The sequence below is a fragment of the Lissotriton helveticus genome, chromosome 6 (genome assembly GCF_964261635.1).
Source record: "Lissotriton helveticus chromosome 6, aLisHel1.1, whole genome shotgun sequence".
NCBI lineage: Eukaryota > Metazoa > Chordata > Amphibia > Caudata > Salamandridae > Lissotriton > Lissotriton helveticus.
In genome coordinates this window covers 1,102,957,511-1,102,973,726 of record NC_136067.1, presented here as the reverse complement: position 1 = coordinate 1,102,973,726, position 16,216 = coordinate 1,102,957,511, and the positions used below count along the sequence as shown (strand labels likewise).

At 42.0% G+C, this 16,216-nt stretch overlaps 1 protein-coding gene across 1 annotated transcript in view; it reads right to left on the bottom strand.

The window, feature by feature from the left end:
* Window positions 1–16,216, bottom strand: part of LOC144761652 (two pore calcium channel protein 1-like) — a 603,295-nt gene that overhangs the window by 425,278 nt on the left and 161,801 nt on the right. The window contains exon 4 of the mRNA XM_078646942.1: window positions 5,755–5,883. Coding sequence (XP_078503068.1) covers window positions 5,755–5,883 — 129 coding nt within the window. The remainder of the gene's footprint in view (window positions 1–5,754; window positions 5,884–16,216) is intronic.

Here is a 16,216-nt window from a genome sequence, read left to right as displayed (position 1 = left end):
AACTGTTACGCAGACAAAAGTGAGGTAGAGAAAGTTGCGATAGAGGCAGGATAGGTACACATAAATGTAGATTGATAGAAATACAAAGGTGAAATGAGAGGGGAGGAGATAAAGGAGGTGAAGTTAATTAACAAGAAAGACACGAGACAGAAATATTCTTATTTAATTGAATTGACACAAACTGCCTGAGAGCTCAAAGATCAACATTGGCCAGGCTTGCACAATAAGTTTCTAAGAAGCTTCTGGGAAGCCCACAAGCTATTAGAAAGAATCTGCTCTTTATGCACATTATTATTATGATAGGACGTCTGACTGCCTTGATAACATTATTAACAGGTGACTTTAGCATGAACCTATTCAACAACCCCTACGAGGATGATACAGTGATTTTTCAGGGCGAAAGGTGAGACATTCCACAACAATTCAAGCCAGCCTTCAAAAGACGAGAACCTCTTGGATGTGTGAGTGCATATACTGAGTATATGCACCCACCCAGGTCTTCGATTAGTGAACAGTAGGGAAAAAGAGGATCAACCCCCTGCCTGTACTACCACCATGAAGTCTCAGGCCACATTAGAATACACCTTCAATAGCCTCCCAATGTTTAATACTTGAAATCTTTCAAGATCGACCAACACCCCGAAAGTGACCACTAGCCTCAGAATCTGAAGTTACTTAATAAAGGAGCACTGCATGTAGACGGATGTGTCCCAGGAGAAGCCATCATAAAAGTTAACATACAAGCTCAAACGGAATGGCTTTTAAGCCAAAAACATTGTGGAGAACTGTCGACTGACAAAGAAAAACCCAGCTAAATCAATTGTCTGCCCAATAAGGGCATGGAAGCATAGCGCAGAAAAAACTAGTAAATTACTTCACATTTAAATCAAAGAGGGACCATGTTCTAGCTCCTAAGAGGAGGAACTCATGATGGTCAAGGTCCGCCATAAGGTCAACTAAGAAAGAATTAAACTGGTAGCTCCAAATTTTAGACTTAATCTGATTGATAATGGGCCTCAATATGAAATTGCAGCCCTACGGAAAACATACAAGAGATATGGGCAGCTGAAAGAAATGAAAATGACAAATTTGGGGCATTCTTACGACATGCAAGTAAGTTCAGGAATGTAAAAGAATTATTGACCATCGTAAATAAGCATGGAAATGGGTGCCTTGAGGCAAGAAATGTAAGCATCACAGAGAGCAAATGAGTTGACTTTTTACCTGATGTCCAAAGAGGGCATGACAAAGAATAAAGTGACCCCTTCCCAATGCAAAAAAATACTATCATGAAAGTCCCAGCATCCCAGTGTGTAGATGCCACGGGTCACAAAAGAAAACTAGTGAATGAGATCATTAATAAGGGTTGGTGCAACCGCGCCCCAGACCCCAAAGGCTTACCATAGCAATTATATACATTTAACCCTGAATTCTGGGCGGATGTTCTAACCCTCATCTATAATCAATGCATTACCACCGAACAGATCCCTGATTCTTGGCGTAGGGCAATTATCCCAATCTATGAAGAGGACAAACCTCTAACCCGGCTAACTACAGTCGTCAGATGTTCTTTCTCGACAATGAATGAGGCAAAATATTTTGCTGGCATATTACTAAAAGATCTAGAGACATGGGCAAATGAGCAGTACATAATCCTACCACACCAAACAAGCTTTAAAAAAAGGATTAGAACCTCAGCAAACCTACTCCCCTGGGCAACCTTTAATGACAGAGCTACTAGAAACAAATGTCGTACCTCTGCTTTGTGGATCTTAAAGCAGTCTTTGATTACATACTCAGTAACAAATTATGGTGTAAACTAGTTGGGAGGGGAATTCTGCCAACTTTGTTTAAGAGAATTATAACATTATACTCCAAAACCTGGCTCCTCGTTAAAAATGGAGACAGTAGCACACTTACTCACAAAACTAACACTAGAACACGATTAAAACAAGGTTGCATAACAGCCCCATTACATTTTAATATCTTTCTAGCTGATCTTCCTTCAGATCTGAATAATGTAAATGCACATGCACTAAAGCATGACGTCAACTCTATCAGGTGCCTTCTCCATGTGGATGATGCATTCCTGATATCTTGGACCAGGATAGGGCTACAACACCTGCTAAATGTTATGTTATGTTATGTTAGACTCTTTTATAAAGCGTGCAGCTGCCTCAGCGAAAAGGCGTCCCGGCGCTAATAGCAGTGGAATGGAAAGATACAGGATTAGGCCGTGGGAAAGAGAAAGCTCTTGGCAGGCTTACGGAAAGAATTCAAGCTCTCCAGACAACGCATCTGCGTCGGCAGGGAATTCCACAATTTAGCCGCCAAACAGCGAAAAGATTGTCCGCCAGCTTGGAGACGCTTCACTCAAGGGACCATGACTAGATGTTGCCCAGCTGATCGTAGTTGGCGCGTAGGTACATAGGGTACCAGTAGATTGGACAGAATCTCAGAGGAGGAAGATTTTAAGATTTTAAAGGTCAGGCACAAGGTTTTAAATTCAATCCTTTTGATCAAAGGTAGCCAATGAAGGCAACAAATCGCCCCAGTCGCAGAGCAAGTTCTGGGAAGCCTCAGCAGAACACGAGCTGCTGCGTTCTGAACACGTTGCAAACGGCTAATTTCTGCCTTATTATCTCCTAACAGGAGCGAGTCTGCATAATCCAATTGTGATAAAATGGTTGCCTGTACTATCGTCTGGCGGATAGATGGGTCGAAGAACCCCAACAACGGTCTTAATCCTCGAAGTAGGCCAAAGCAGGTACCTGCTAGCTTCTTGGTATGCTCCTGAAAGCTAAGAGTGGCATCCATCCAAACCCCAAGATTTTTTTACTGTCAGCTTGGGAGTGGGCGCGCAGCCATGGGTCCTGGGCCACCTATGCTCGCTCCATAATCCCTGATCCCTCCTCACCAACAACACCTTAAACTTATTGGCGTTGAGCTGAAGGCAGTTGGTGGTCATTCACTCCGGGACCGCTGCAAGGTCATTTTGAAATTTATCAGCACGCTGCGTAGGGTCGTCGGAGAGGGGCACCACCAACTGCGTATCATCAGCATATGAGACCATGGTGAGACCATTGTCCCTGGCCACCGTGGCTAGGGTTGGACGTAAACATTGAAAAGTATAGGGCTGAGGGCAGAGCCCTGAGGGACACCCGGCCCGATGGCCTGGGCGCGGGAGAGAAAGGGAGGAGCGGACACCTGGAACGTTCTGTCTGAGAGAAATGATCTAAACCATTCCAAGGCCAAACCCACAACCCCGGCCCCTTCCAAACGATCCAAGAGGATCTGGTGAGAAACCGTGTCAAACGCAGCGCTAAGGTCAAGTAAGATCAGTGCCGCGGAATGCCCACCATCCAGAATGGTTCCGGATGCTCGGTCACAGCTAGGAGAGCAGTTTCCGTGCTGTGACCAGGGCGAAAACCAGTCTGAGACAGATCTAAGAGGCCGGTGTTATTCAAAAAGCATGTAAGGATGTTGTTAACATGTGCCTCGGCTATTTAGGCTACCCAAGACAGTAGTGATATGGGGCAGAAATTCTCCAATTATGCTGGATCCAACGAGGGTTTTTCAAGTAGAGGAACCACCCTCGCCTGCTTCCAGACCTTAGGGACAACTGCTGTGGTGAGCGAGATGTTAATCATCTGACACAGTGGAGCTAGATGCACAGGTAAGAAGTCCCTAAACTGAGCAGGCTTCATTAGGATCCATAGGAGAGCCTGATTTGACATTCCTGCTTAACAGGAGAAACTCATATTGTGAGATAGAGGGAATGGTCGCCAGAGCATGCATAGAGGGAATCCCCTATGCATGGTCTGCATAGTGGAATCCAATAGGTTAATTGTCAATTCAGATAAAAACCAAAATCATGATCAGTGGAAAGAAGATTAAGAAACTGGGACACTGGCCTTTGAATGACCTTTCAATCAAAAAAGTAGTATAAGTATTTGGGGTTGTGATTCATAATTGAGGAACTTTCCTCCCTCACAAATAGTTCATAAAAGCAAAGGCCTCCTCTCTGCTGCATGCCTTTTTAAGTCTGTATGAAAACGGTGGGTACCCATCTCTCAACTCTATGGGGAAAGTCATCCATGCCAACTTCTTCAAACTCTTGCATATTGGCGAAGTTATGTTTGCAAGTGAGCCAGGTTTCATAGATCAACTTGGTACCAACACCTACAGACAAGTGTTTCCCTGACCCAAGCATAGTTCACCAGCTCAGAGCCGGTTGGAATTTGGCTAAACAAAGCAGTAATTGGAAAGACAAGGGGCTTTAATAACAACATGCTTTTCAAGCTAAGGGCAGCAAAGGAAGATTTACTAGAACATCAGTTGTGGCTTGAAATCTCACATTCAAGCATGGCCAATTACTCGCACCTTCGTGGATATGCCGGTCCAAAATCTTCAAATAGAGAACTTATGAACAGGACCAGTTACCTTCACAACCTTCAAAAGACTAGTTTAAAAAACTATGCAGTAGAAATCTGGTTGGAAAAAAAAAAGACATTTATAAACCATTGCGCATGACTGGCAGATCCTAAACAATGCGAGAAGTTAGGCATGCAACCAATTTTATGTCTCTGTATTTCAAATAAGATCAAACTGAAACTGCGGACAAGTCAGTTAGCAGTCTTGCCCACACTACATTGTATCAGTAAAGAGTTAAGAAAATCAACCACCACTAATTGCAGACTACAATACATACAAGGAATCAATCACAAGCACAGTCTGCATCTGCCCAGCTTTGTTAAATGAGAGGCACGCCTTGCGAAAACCTCAGTTCAACTGGTTGAACTTCCATTTCTGTAGGCCAGTAGTAATAGCATGCCTTCAAGTGACTCATCTTCCTCTCGCACCGCATTTTGAGAAAGTCATGGGCATTGCAGAAAAGAACCTGTGGGTAGCAACTGCTGAAATTAATTTCTGATCACTGGAGCGGGGCTGTGTTTGGCCATGGGGACAATACCAGCTCATTTGTTCCATGAATGACCCACATTAAGAACAGCCCTGTCGCTCTTCAAGTAATTATGCAAACTGCATTATGCTTGTCAAAAATGCACTATACACCCTATTGTCACTTACTTGCCAGTTTTCAGCACATTCAATCAGTTAGATCGTATGCGTGTTATATATTATATTGCACCTTGCTTGAAGTACTTTAACTGATGTAGTTGTTTCAACGAGAACTTGTTACTGCTTCTGATATTATCCACATTGTTTTACCTCTCATGTATGGTTTTAATTAACCAAGGCATGACAAAATAAACTGAAACTGACTGTCTTGATCATGTTACCAGGAAGGGGTTCGTTTTGGCCAATTGCCTACTTTATCCATGGGTTAAAATGGCTCTATAGGGGACCTGTCAAGGGCAAAAGGGTGGCACTCGCACTACCTAATTATAGAGAGGAGTGTGCTATTTAGCCAGACTTTCTACATGGCCTGGCACAACACAGAAAGGCCATCCCACTCTAAATATCCACACCACCCTCAACAATCACAAACAGCAAGGAAGCCCTACAATGTCTCACTACTTTTGCCTAATTACGTGGAAACAAAATCGCCCAGTCTTGCTTCTTCTAGCAATTGAGGCTACATACAGGAAATTTACATTAAAAAATACATGTTATACTATATGAAAAAGTATCACTGTTTACAAACTGAAAACGAAACACTGTACATTCTTAAATTGTGTTTTTTAAAGAGTATCAGAGGAAACAAATAAGCAAAAGACCATGGTCAAAACTTACCGCAATTGTTACCATGACGCAGATATTCTTTGTATCCTTCCAAAATATACTTTGTGGTGTTACTTTAGCAAAATGTACAAGACGGCCAAAGAATGCCAAAAGACACAACACCTCCACCAGTGAAGTTGCCTGGTAAATAGACCAACAAAAATAAGCAAACTGAGTATTTTGCGCTTTAATGCTTTCACATTCAGTAAATAGCATGGATTCTTTTTAGGCTACTAAAAATGACTTACTAAGGTTTCTGAGTTTCTAAGCTAAGGTAGGGAAAACAAGCTGTTACCTATCCATGCTATAGAGTTGTTATAATTTCTTTTAATACATATTTTAAACTTACTTAAATTGCCTTGAAATGTCACTTGTCAGGATAATAACAAACATGTACATGTGGCTTGTTTGTAACAGAATAGAAGGTTTTTATGTCATATACTTCTACAGATAACCAACTAGGATATCATTAGGAGTGATTCAGTAAATTGTGAGCCAAGCGCAAACACCTGTTGTCGCATTCATAAGTGCTGCAATGTTTGTGATAAATATTGCACCCCTCAATAAATTTCAGCGGTCAAACTTTCCAAAATTTAAAGGCGGTTAAAAGCGCCCAGTAAATACCAGGACAAGCAGATTCTGGTGCACTAAGCACCAATTCCGTATGTTATAACTGATTTTAAGGGCAAACTTTCTAATATGTATTAGTTATTGCATCCAATACATTTAGTACCTATTACTTTCCGTCCTTATTAGTGCGATAATTAATGAGGGAAAGGGGAACCATGTATCAGACCAAAGAGTTCCAATATCTTATACAGATTGATTATGGAGGCTTCTAACCACCATCAATGAACCCCTTCTAAAGATGTTTGCACTCAGTTCCTTCTTAAACTCTATGCCACTTTCCTGATATGGGCCAACTGTGAGCAATGCCCTCAAAATACCCACAGTTCAAGCACCTCCACCTCATTAACTGGGATAAATCCAGATTAATATTGCTTAAAAACACTGAATGTATTATCTGTTGGGATCCTCTGAGAAAAGTGTGACTATTAAGAGATCCTCTCTCCACTTGAAATCTAGATTAGGGACCACAACACAGGATGTTAGTGAAGCTACAGCTGATAATACATCACACTCAATATATAAAAATTCAATATATAATAAACAAAGAAGGGTAGAATTGATGTATACTTTGAAGGTTGAAGTCTTTGGATTCACTATATAGCAACCAGTGCTAGATAATTCAGGACATGTTGGAGTCAAGTAAGTTGCTGCCTCATAACAGCATGTAACTACTCTCCTTAAATTTGAATAATAGGGAATGACTAAACATGTTCTCTTAAAAACAAACCCTCCAGGAATTGAGAAGCGGGTGCTCTAGAAAAGAGTTGTAATTGCAATTCCCACAACTTTCTCTTGATCCATTACCTTGCAGTATCATCTACAGACCAAAATTCCTGTAAAACTTCCAAACTCACACCTGAGAAACCAAAGATCCTTCCACGAAGCCCACCGATTCCCATTCTCTCTCTTGTGGGCAGTGGACTTCTCTAGTCCATATTAAAAAGAAGTGGCGGCTATCAGTCTTTAATTGCTTGCCCTAACTGTAGGAAATTGTTTTTAGGTCTCGCCTAGGCAGCACATGTGCTGTCTCTTCGAGACCTGTGGTATTCAGTCTATAGGCTTAGAAAACGCCCAGCGCTTACCATTGCTTCTTTCGACTGCCTTTACAAATTCCTTTGTTTTCGTTGGTCAATAGAATACATTTGTCCCACCTTTGGGCTGTTTTGTTACACCCTGGAGACTACCCCTGCTACACAGATCCTTTCACTATGGGCCATATCTTTTGCTTCAGTGCACTACTTTGTCTTTCTTCACTCTCCCGGCCCTGCTCCCAGTTTACTTAATCTCCTGTGACCTTCTCACAACACCTCTCGCCCCTCACAGCTTGTTTTTATTTTAAACAGCTGCTCTTCTCTCCCTCTTGGGCTGCAGCTGCCTCCTCCTTCCTCATGCTTAACAAGATAACCTGGTCTATGTTGCACTGGCTTGTTTTGCAACATTAGAAACCACTTTCCTGAACCGCAAGAAACAGTGCAGCAAAAACATAAAAAATAATGTTTACACATTGCCCATTTAAAAATTTCTCACAAATGGCATCTGAAATGTATATATTCATGAGCAATAAAAGCTCCTAGAACCGCGAAAGGAAGAATTGTTTCTGTTTTGCAAGCACTTTCACTTTTAATTTACAGAGACTCATTTTTTTAACCTTCTCAGAAGTGCATTACGACAGTGGCCACATGTATGTGGAGATTTAGGGCTTACAAGAGCGTGCTCTGGAGTACTCTGTGAGATATTCAGATTGTACCAGTTGCAGGGCTGCTAACACAAGTTAATTTTTAAAATGGTGAATAGTCACAGCTGATGCTTCCAGCTAGCCCCCAGCACGTACCCGGTACTGGTGTTGAGGGAGTGGTCTCTGGCACGATCTGCAACATGTTTGGCCATGCCTCTGTAAGGGGACGCAGTGTCTGTCTTTCTACTGAAGATGAAGAGTGTATGTAGATAGATGTGGTTCACAACGCCTACATGCCTTCGTGCTAATTAGAAAACGTAAGCTGAAAATATGGCATAGACATAATGGCTCTGTTAGCATCTCCTCTGAATATCTCAACCCGCCCCCCCCCGACCCCCCCCCCCCATCCTGCCTTGTCTTTTCCACCTCTAGTGCCTGATCCTCTGACACTCTGCACTTTGCCAAGTGCTTTTTCCGGCTCAACGTAGCCCAGCCTGCTTGAGCTTTTGTTACTTTTTTTAATGTCTTTTTTGTTGCAGGTTATCCTAAATCAGTTTTATGAGCTGCACATAATGCTACACTTTGATAGTTTTCTTGTGGGGCATTACTTTAACAACACAAACCCCACGGGCTGAGTTGCATTAAATGTGATCTAAATACAGCTACAACACACTGACCTGATTTTCTTACTCCATAGCTACATAACTGCTAAAAAATATGTCCATGCTAATTATTCCTTCTCATTATCTGTTATCTTACCTCATAAACCTAGTTTGTCTCTAGCCTTCTTTAATATTCATTATTATACATTTTTCATTGAAATCTCCAGAACTTTAACATCTTATTTGTATTCTCCTATGCCAAAGTATGTGGGCAAAGAATTTGGCAGGTGTCCTTCTAAACTGTCAAGACAGCTTACAAATGAAGAAAAGTTCTAATGGAAACCATTGTTGGTCTGGAAAAACAGCTAACTTAGTTTCTCTCTGACCAGACCAGCATACTTGTCGCTCTTTCAGGTCATCAGTATGATACATTTATAGCCACACAGATCTACTTTGCACTAATTTGCAAGAATATGCTGCATCACTAAATACTTATATGGTCCCATAGGCGAGACCAATTGATTGCCTTGCAAATGCTTGTTTGATTAAGGGGAGTAAAGACCCTTCTCAAGCAACAACCACAATCCCGGTCAGGGTAAACCACAGAAGTTACTAAATTAACCTGTGCTAAACTCTCTGGTAGCTTGGCACAAAAGCAGGCAGGCTAAACTTAGAGGCACAGTGTTAGGTATTTATGCAGCACTTAAACAGTAATAAAGTGAAACCACAACACAAAAAAATCCCACTCTAATTAAGGAAAATAGAGAAAATTGTACTAAATAAAATGACACCAAAACTATCTAAATCCAATCAGTAGAACCGGGGTTAAGAATTGTAAAAGTTTACGGTGAAAAACAGTGCCTAACGATCAAAATCATGTGGGGACATCTAGTCGCGTGAGACTGAGGCAAAGTCGAATGTTCTGTCTGACCGCAATGAAGCGTGGTTCGGATTCACAAAGTGGAGTGGGCCAGATCTCGGCTTACCTTTGGATTTAGAAGAAATTTCAAAGAAAATGTCTGGATAGGTAAAGTTCAGTGGGGGAAGACAGCTGGCGGTGTCTGAGGAAGAGGCATTATCATCAGAGAGCTGCTAGAAGAAGTCGTGTTGAGGATTTCCACGTTCGGACTTAGTCATTGTTTTGGAAGTCAAAAATCTTAAGTGGAATGAAGCTGCAGGCTGTAGCCGATGAGAGCTCCATAAGGCCGGAAACCCTTCTGATGAGGAGTCGCTGAACAGGATTTGCTGCAGAGAAGAACTTAGTGTCGTGTATTTCTATAGGTTCTGAATCGATCCCCCTATTCCTGACCCTATTCTGGTTAAACTACCTAGCTAGTTAACTAACAGTCAGCCCATGAGGCAAGAAATCCCCCATGATGCAGATACCGTTATCTGACGCAGTCACACTACGGCACAGGAACGTGTTATCTGATTAGGTCATAACGCTTGAGATCTAATTAGACAAGCGACATTCCTCCAGCCCCTGATAAGGCATACGACGTTCTCATAACAAATCAAACCTATGACAACCTGGATAATCCGTGCGGCCATTGTTTTGATTTCACAGAGAACTTTAGTAAAGAATGTGCTAACGAGCAAGTCGTATGACATCTTTATTGACGTACCTATGTCCATCCTTACGTCAATCCCGGCACCTTTAAGGTATAAATATTGCCGACCTTGCCCTATGCAGACACACGCGTGGTGACAAGACGGAGCAGCCATACTTGCCGAAGCCGAGAGCAGAAGCAGACCCCGCAGGCAGCAGCCCCGCCTTCCTGACGCGCTGAGAGACGCGCTGCTATCTCAAGCCGAGAGACCCAGCACCGGCGTTTCTGGGCAGCCCTCGCAGGCAGCCTGGAATATCGAGAGCAGAGAAAGAGATACCATTCCTCATTCATCCTAAATTCCAGGTACAGAACTGAATAATCCCTCCTAGAGAATTCTTTAGTTATTCACTTGGCAAAAACAAACTTAACTTAAACTGTAACTTTCTATTCCCGCCCACGTATTAGACTTAGGTCAGGTACACGGGGTAGGCGTATTTAGAAACACCAGTTGAGCACGTTTAGTCAAATGTATATGTGTATGTAAATATATTTTAATCATTTTAAAACATCATATGGCTCAGAAACCATATCAATGTTTTTACAGTATTATTTTATACTATTGCTTTTAATGTATGCACTTTACTTAACTATAAGTATTGCAATAATATCGATCCATTTCTCTTGTACGAGAAAAGAGACTGATCAATAAATAACACCTTTTATTGAACACGCCCGTCTCTTCCTTTTCTCTACATTCTGATGAGACTAAGAATGCACGTACTGACTGAGTAAAATAATTGCCTTGTGCTCACACGACTCTTGAGATTGACTCTTGATTAGGGGAGAGCAAAGTTGTCATGTTCTATGGTTGTCAGAAACTAAATCCCTTCTTGTCTAATCAGGGGAGTTAATCCTTCCTTGAACATTCGAGAAAGTTTCTAGCGAACTCTGAGCTTAGCTGGCAAACCCAAAAATTAAGTCTAGTATCGACAGTAGTAGACCTAGTTAACGTCTGGCCTAGGCCTTTACTGCTGTAGGTACTATTCCAATGCGCAGAGCCTATTGGGAAAATAGGAGCTACACTACATGGCGCCCAACGCGTTTGGAAAGGGCGATAAAACTAACGTAAGACATTTAGAGTAACTCAGTCGTGCTTTCTCACTCAGACCCCTTTTCCCAAATACTCCAAAGACGTCTGGAGTGGGTGAAAGGTTATAATATCCTCCAAAACCTCGCAGGAGGGAACTCCTATGTATGGTTCTTGGTCTAGTCAACGTTGAAGGATAAACAGTGTTCCAAAATATTGTGCATCTAATCTCTGTTTCCATAAAGAAACCTGATCTGCAAATAAACATAATACCATCCTGTCAGCAAAATGGACAGCGATGAAGAACGAGAGGTTACTAGATTAGCTACTGAAATAGCAGATGCTGATGCTACCATGCAAGCAGCAGACGCGGATATAATACTCATTCCGGTCGCCAAAAGGAGATCTATAACCTTAAAACTTATAGAAAATGGACTGACACCTAGAGGTGGCACAGTCATATTCGTAATCGAGGCACACGAATATCGGCAGACAGAGGTATACTATACATGGATACATTTTCCAGCAGCTAATACTATAACAAAGTACTTCCACTATTACAAAGTAGAGGAACCTCCTAATGAGTACACTCCTTTCGAGGAGGTGGAAGTACCACTCAAATTCCAAGAGCATTTGCTCTTATTTGATGGCGCCCTAAAACATAATAATCACATTACAAGGCTCGGTCCTTTAGGAAGACCAGGAGCAACGTGGCCGGTCCTAGCCGGATACACACCATATCCAGACATCGAAAGAATGCCTGCAGCAGAGCTGTTAATACAGCTAAAACAACTACTAAAAATTCACAGACAATTAGTTCAGTATGTAATGCGGACTTCTACAATTCAGCCAGCGATTAAACTACCACAGCTGACCCCTCACCAGGGGAACACAAATAAAATTACACCACAGAACATCCAATCCTGCCTAGGTAAAGTTCCAGCTAAACGGGAACAAATACCATTCTGGTTGGCACAGAAAATTACCCAAATAGAGGCGGTGTTTCCTGACACCACCCCATTAGAAAAACACAGGATTCTGACTATATGTCTCCCAATGGGAATCGCACCACACATTGAGGACTGTGACACTTGGGGTACAGTCTTTGCTTCCATCTACACAAAAACGCACGGTGTTCCATCCATTTCGGTAATACCAGATGTGCTAAAACAAATTCAAGATGAATACGGTCCAGAACCTGCTTTAACTCTTGGTATGAAATTACTAAAAGACTTCAAGCAGGTCTCGGCTATATTACTAGCCAACATAAAGGGTGAAGCAGCAAACGTGGCGATCCGCCAGAGGTTAAAAGAGACAGATATAGCAGACCAACCAGCTGAAATTGCCAGAATCATAGAAAAATCCTATGAAGAACTAGGCAGAGATAGTCTAGGTGGAATACCAGTAAAACCGCAACTGACTACAAGTCCAGAAAAAATGTTTTTTAATAATAATAATAATTCACCAAAAAAGAACTGGGATGGAAACAAACAATCCAATCCCAAAGAAAAGAAATTCCAGTCCAGAGGAAGGTCTCCTAGGCGAAGAGAGAAATCTCCAAACCCGAGACAAAGGTCACCCCAGAGTGAACCCTCTGGGAATAGATATAACCTTAGAAATAGGGATAATATTAAAAAACCTGATAGATATCAAGACATTGATACACGTCCCTCTCAATCTTTTCAGAATTCCTCGCAGAAATCGGAAAGAAGAGGACGATCAGAAGAGCACGCCAAGTCCAAAGACAAGGAACCTGCTCAACTGAAAAAGAAATCACAATTTCCAAAAAAGAAGGTAGCCAGTATCAAGGTAGTTAACAATGCCGAGAATACTGAGGACACAACTGAAAAACGGAGAGTGGGCTCAGACAATGCTAGACAGCGCAGCAGAGGTGAGCATAGCTCGCAAAGTCCTTATGAATCATCTGGAGACAGTGGACACGAATGAATACCTTCAAGTGGAAACTGCAGATACCAGAGTTAGCAAGCCCCACAAAATATACGAGATAACATTACGTATAGAGGGAGATAAGACTAGGAAAATAAGGGGACTATTTTGGGATAACCTCTCAAAGGGTTATGACATACTTTTAGCTGAAAAAGACTGGCCACCAGAGTTTGTCAGGGAGTGCCCTCATGGCGAAGAAGTAATTATGCCTGCCTTCTCGAATCAAATCCCGATTCATAAAAAATACACACTTGCTAGAAAGTGGGCAGTGGCCTTAGCACCTGCTTTATATAAAAATCATGTAGGATGGGATGAGGATTCTCCTCCTCACAAAGTCCAGTTAAAATCACAACCAACTGCACAAAGGCAGTACCCAATTAAGCAAGAAGCTAAAAAACAAGTAAATGAAATACTAGATCAGCTAGAATACCAGGGGGTGATTGAAACTTGCACCTCACAAATGAACAATCCTTTGTTTCCGGTCGCCAAACCAGACAACTCATATCGTCTAGTTTTGGATTACCGACACCTTAACACATGTTGCAAAACTTTTGCAGTGCAAAACTCACACAGTGCTGCACTAATGAATAACATAGTGCGCAAAAAATACAAAACTACCTTGGACATCTCCAACGGATTCTTTTGTCAAAACATAGCACCAGAGAGCAGATATTTAACAGCTTTCTCAGTAAATGGCACTCAAAAACAATTCTGTCGGTTAGCCCAGGGGTACAAGAACAGCCCGGAGGTATTCTCAGCGAGAGTAACAGAATTACTACAACAATATGATGATGAAGCATTATCTTATGTCGATGACATTTACTTAACAGATGATGACATGGAAACTCACTTGAAAAGAGTGAACACCATAATACTTGGTTTCGCTGCAGAGGGTTACAAATTCAACTTCAAAAAATCCAGAATTGCCCATCTGAAAATCCAGTACGGAGGATATGAATTATCAAGTATTGCCTGGTTGACAGTCTTTTAAGAACTAGAAGAATTGGGAAATCTAAAATATGAAAAGACGTATCCTCTGCCAATCGACATTCTGCCTCTACGACATTACGCCTGTATAATCTATACAGACGGACATGCTCAACCCTCCGTTTGGGGAGAACATGCATACAATCCCACATGTGAGATCACAAAAGAAGTGTGGCGCGGAGGTAAACTAAGACCTCTATTAACAAAATCACACTCAGTAGAAACTAATTCAGAACTACAAACTGAAATAATAGCTTTGAAAATGGCGCTAGATAATGCGGATCGCGAATTCCCGACACTTATAGTGTCAGATTCATATTTCTGCGTCAAAGCATATAACAAGGATTTGCAGACATGGATTCAGAACGGTTACAAAGATGACACAGATGCACCAATAAAGCAGAGACTGCTCTGGGAACAAGTAGCTCTTTTGAAAAAAGAACTACCAAAGACTCACGTGACACACTCACTGAGTCACCAGCGTGATGGCGTTCACGTTGTAGGGAATTCATTGGCTGAAACAGCCGCAGCGGCAGCCAGTAAACCGGCTCCCGTAGATCGGAAAAAGCGTACATTAAAATACATTGACGGCGAAACATTGCTGGCGGTGAAAACGTCATCAAAAGGCGACTGCTCAGCGTTACCGATCAATTATCCACTCAATTATACATACATAATCGATGCAAACTCCGTCCCTTTTGCTCGAATCCCTGGAGTGGGGGATAGAGTGATTCCAAACATGGACAGGAGAAACTTGTTAATCGCAGACGCACACATGGGCGAGGGTCTCAGACACCTTAAATTAAAAGATTCTCTGGAAGATTTACAATCACGGTACTGGTGGCCAGGCATGAGCCTCCATCTTACCATCTTTGTAAAAAACTGCCCAAACTGCAACAGAGATCGCAGTGGGGAGAGAAGCAGTTTAATACCTCGTCGTATCAAGGCAGATAATATTACCAGCAAAAAGAATGGCTTACGATTAACATATACAGGCTAGTTCCCACTTATAATGTAGATCCACAGCACTCAGCTGACGTCCGGACTGTTATACAAGATTTGCGAGTCTAAATGGCATATACGCTAAGAGCATGCTACGTTCGACCATTTTTTTCTTTTTCTCAGGCAATCCAGCCTGGGGGGGGAAAGAATGGCCAAATGAGCACAGCCCAGCGGGAATCTTCTCACTTCCTTCCTGAGGGTATGGGATGGTGTAAAGAAAAAACCAAGACAGAAAGCAATCTATAATAGAAAGGATATTAGGTTCGGGAGCTGGGTGGGTCAAACATCTAATAAGTGTCCAACGTAGTCTAAATAACTTGCCAAGAAATTCTCTGAAGGGATTCAGTCCGTACGAATTATTATTCGGAACTAGGATGTTGATCTCTGACCTTGATAGTCAGACTTCAGTGGTAACAGAAAAAAGCTTTGATGTCAAAGACCGTTTGGCTATTTTGCAGGACTTAAACAAAACAAGAAAAGACCTGAGCAACATACAGTTGAAACAACAGCCAACAACCACTGAAGAATCACCACCTGTCCCAGCAAGACCTGTCTGGATTCCAAAAGTCGGGGATCTAGTCAGGGAGAAGATCGCGGTAAAGAAGGAATTTGGGCCTTCTTACAGAAAAGCAGTTCCTGTCTTGTCTGTCAACGGGACAAGATCAGTTGTACTACCGCCACTTGCTGGAAAAAAGGAGAACCGAGTTGTATCCATCGACCTGGTAAAACCACAACATGTGGCCGATAACAAACAGTAGGCCAAGTGGACTCCCAATAAGTAGCAGAACACCAAGGTTTGCTACCAGTACAGAGGTCCTAACAAAGAGGCTCATCACATTCGAAACGCCTACAGAAGAACAACAAGGACTATGCAACAATGCAATAGAACTTAGACCTCTGAAAACCCAAATAAAGACATTTAGCAGAGACACACCAATCTATACTGAAGTACCAAGTGAAAATGCAAAAAACAAAAATCCTGAACCAATTGGAA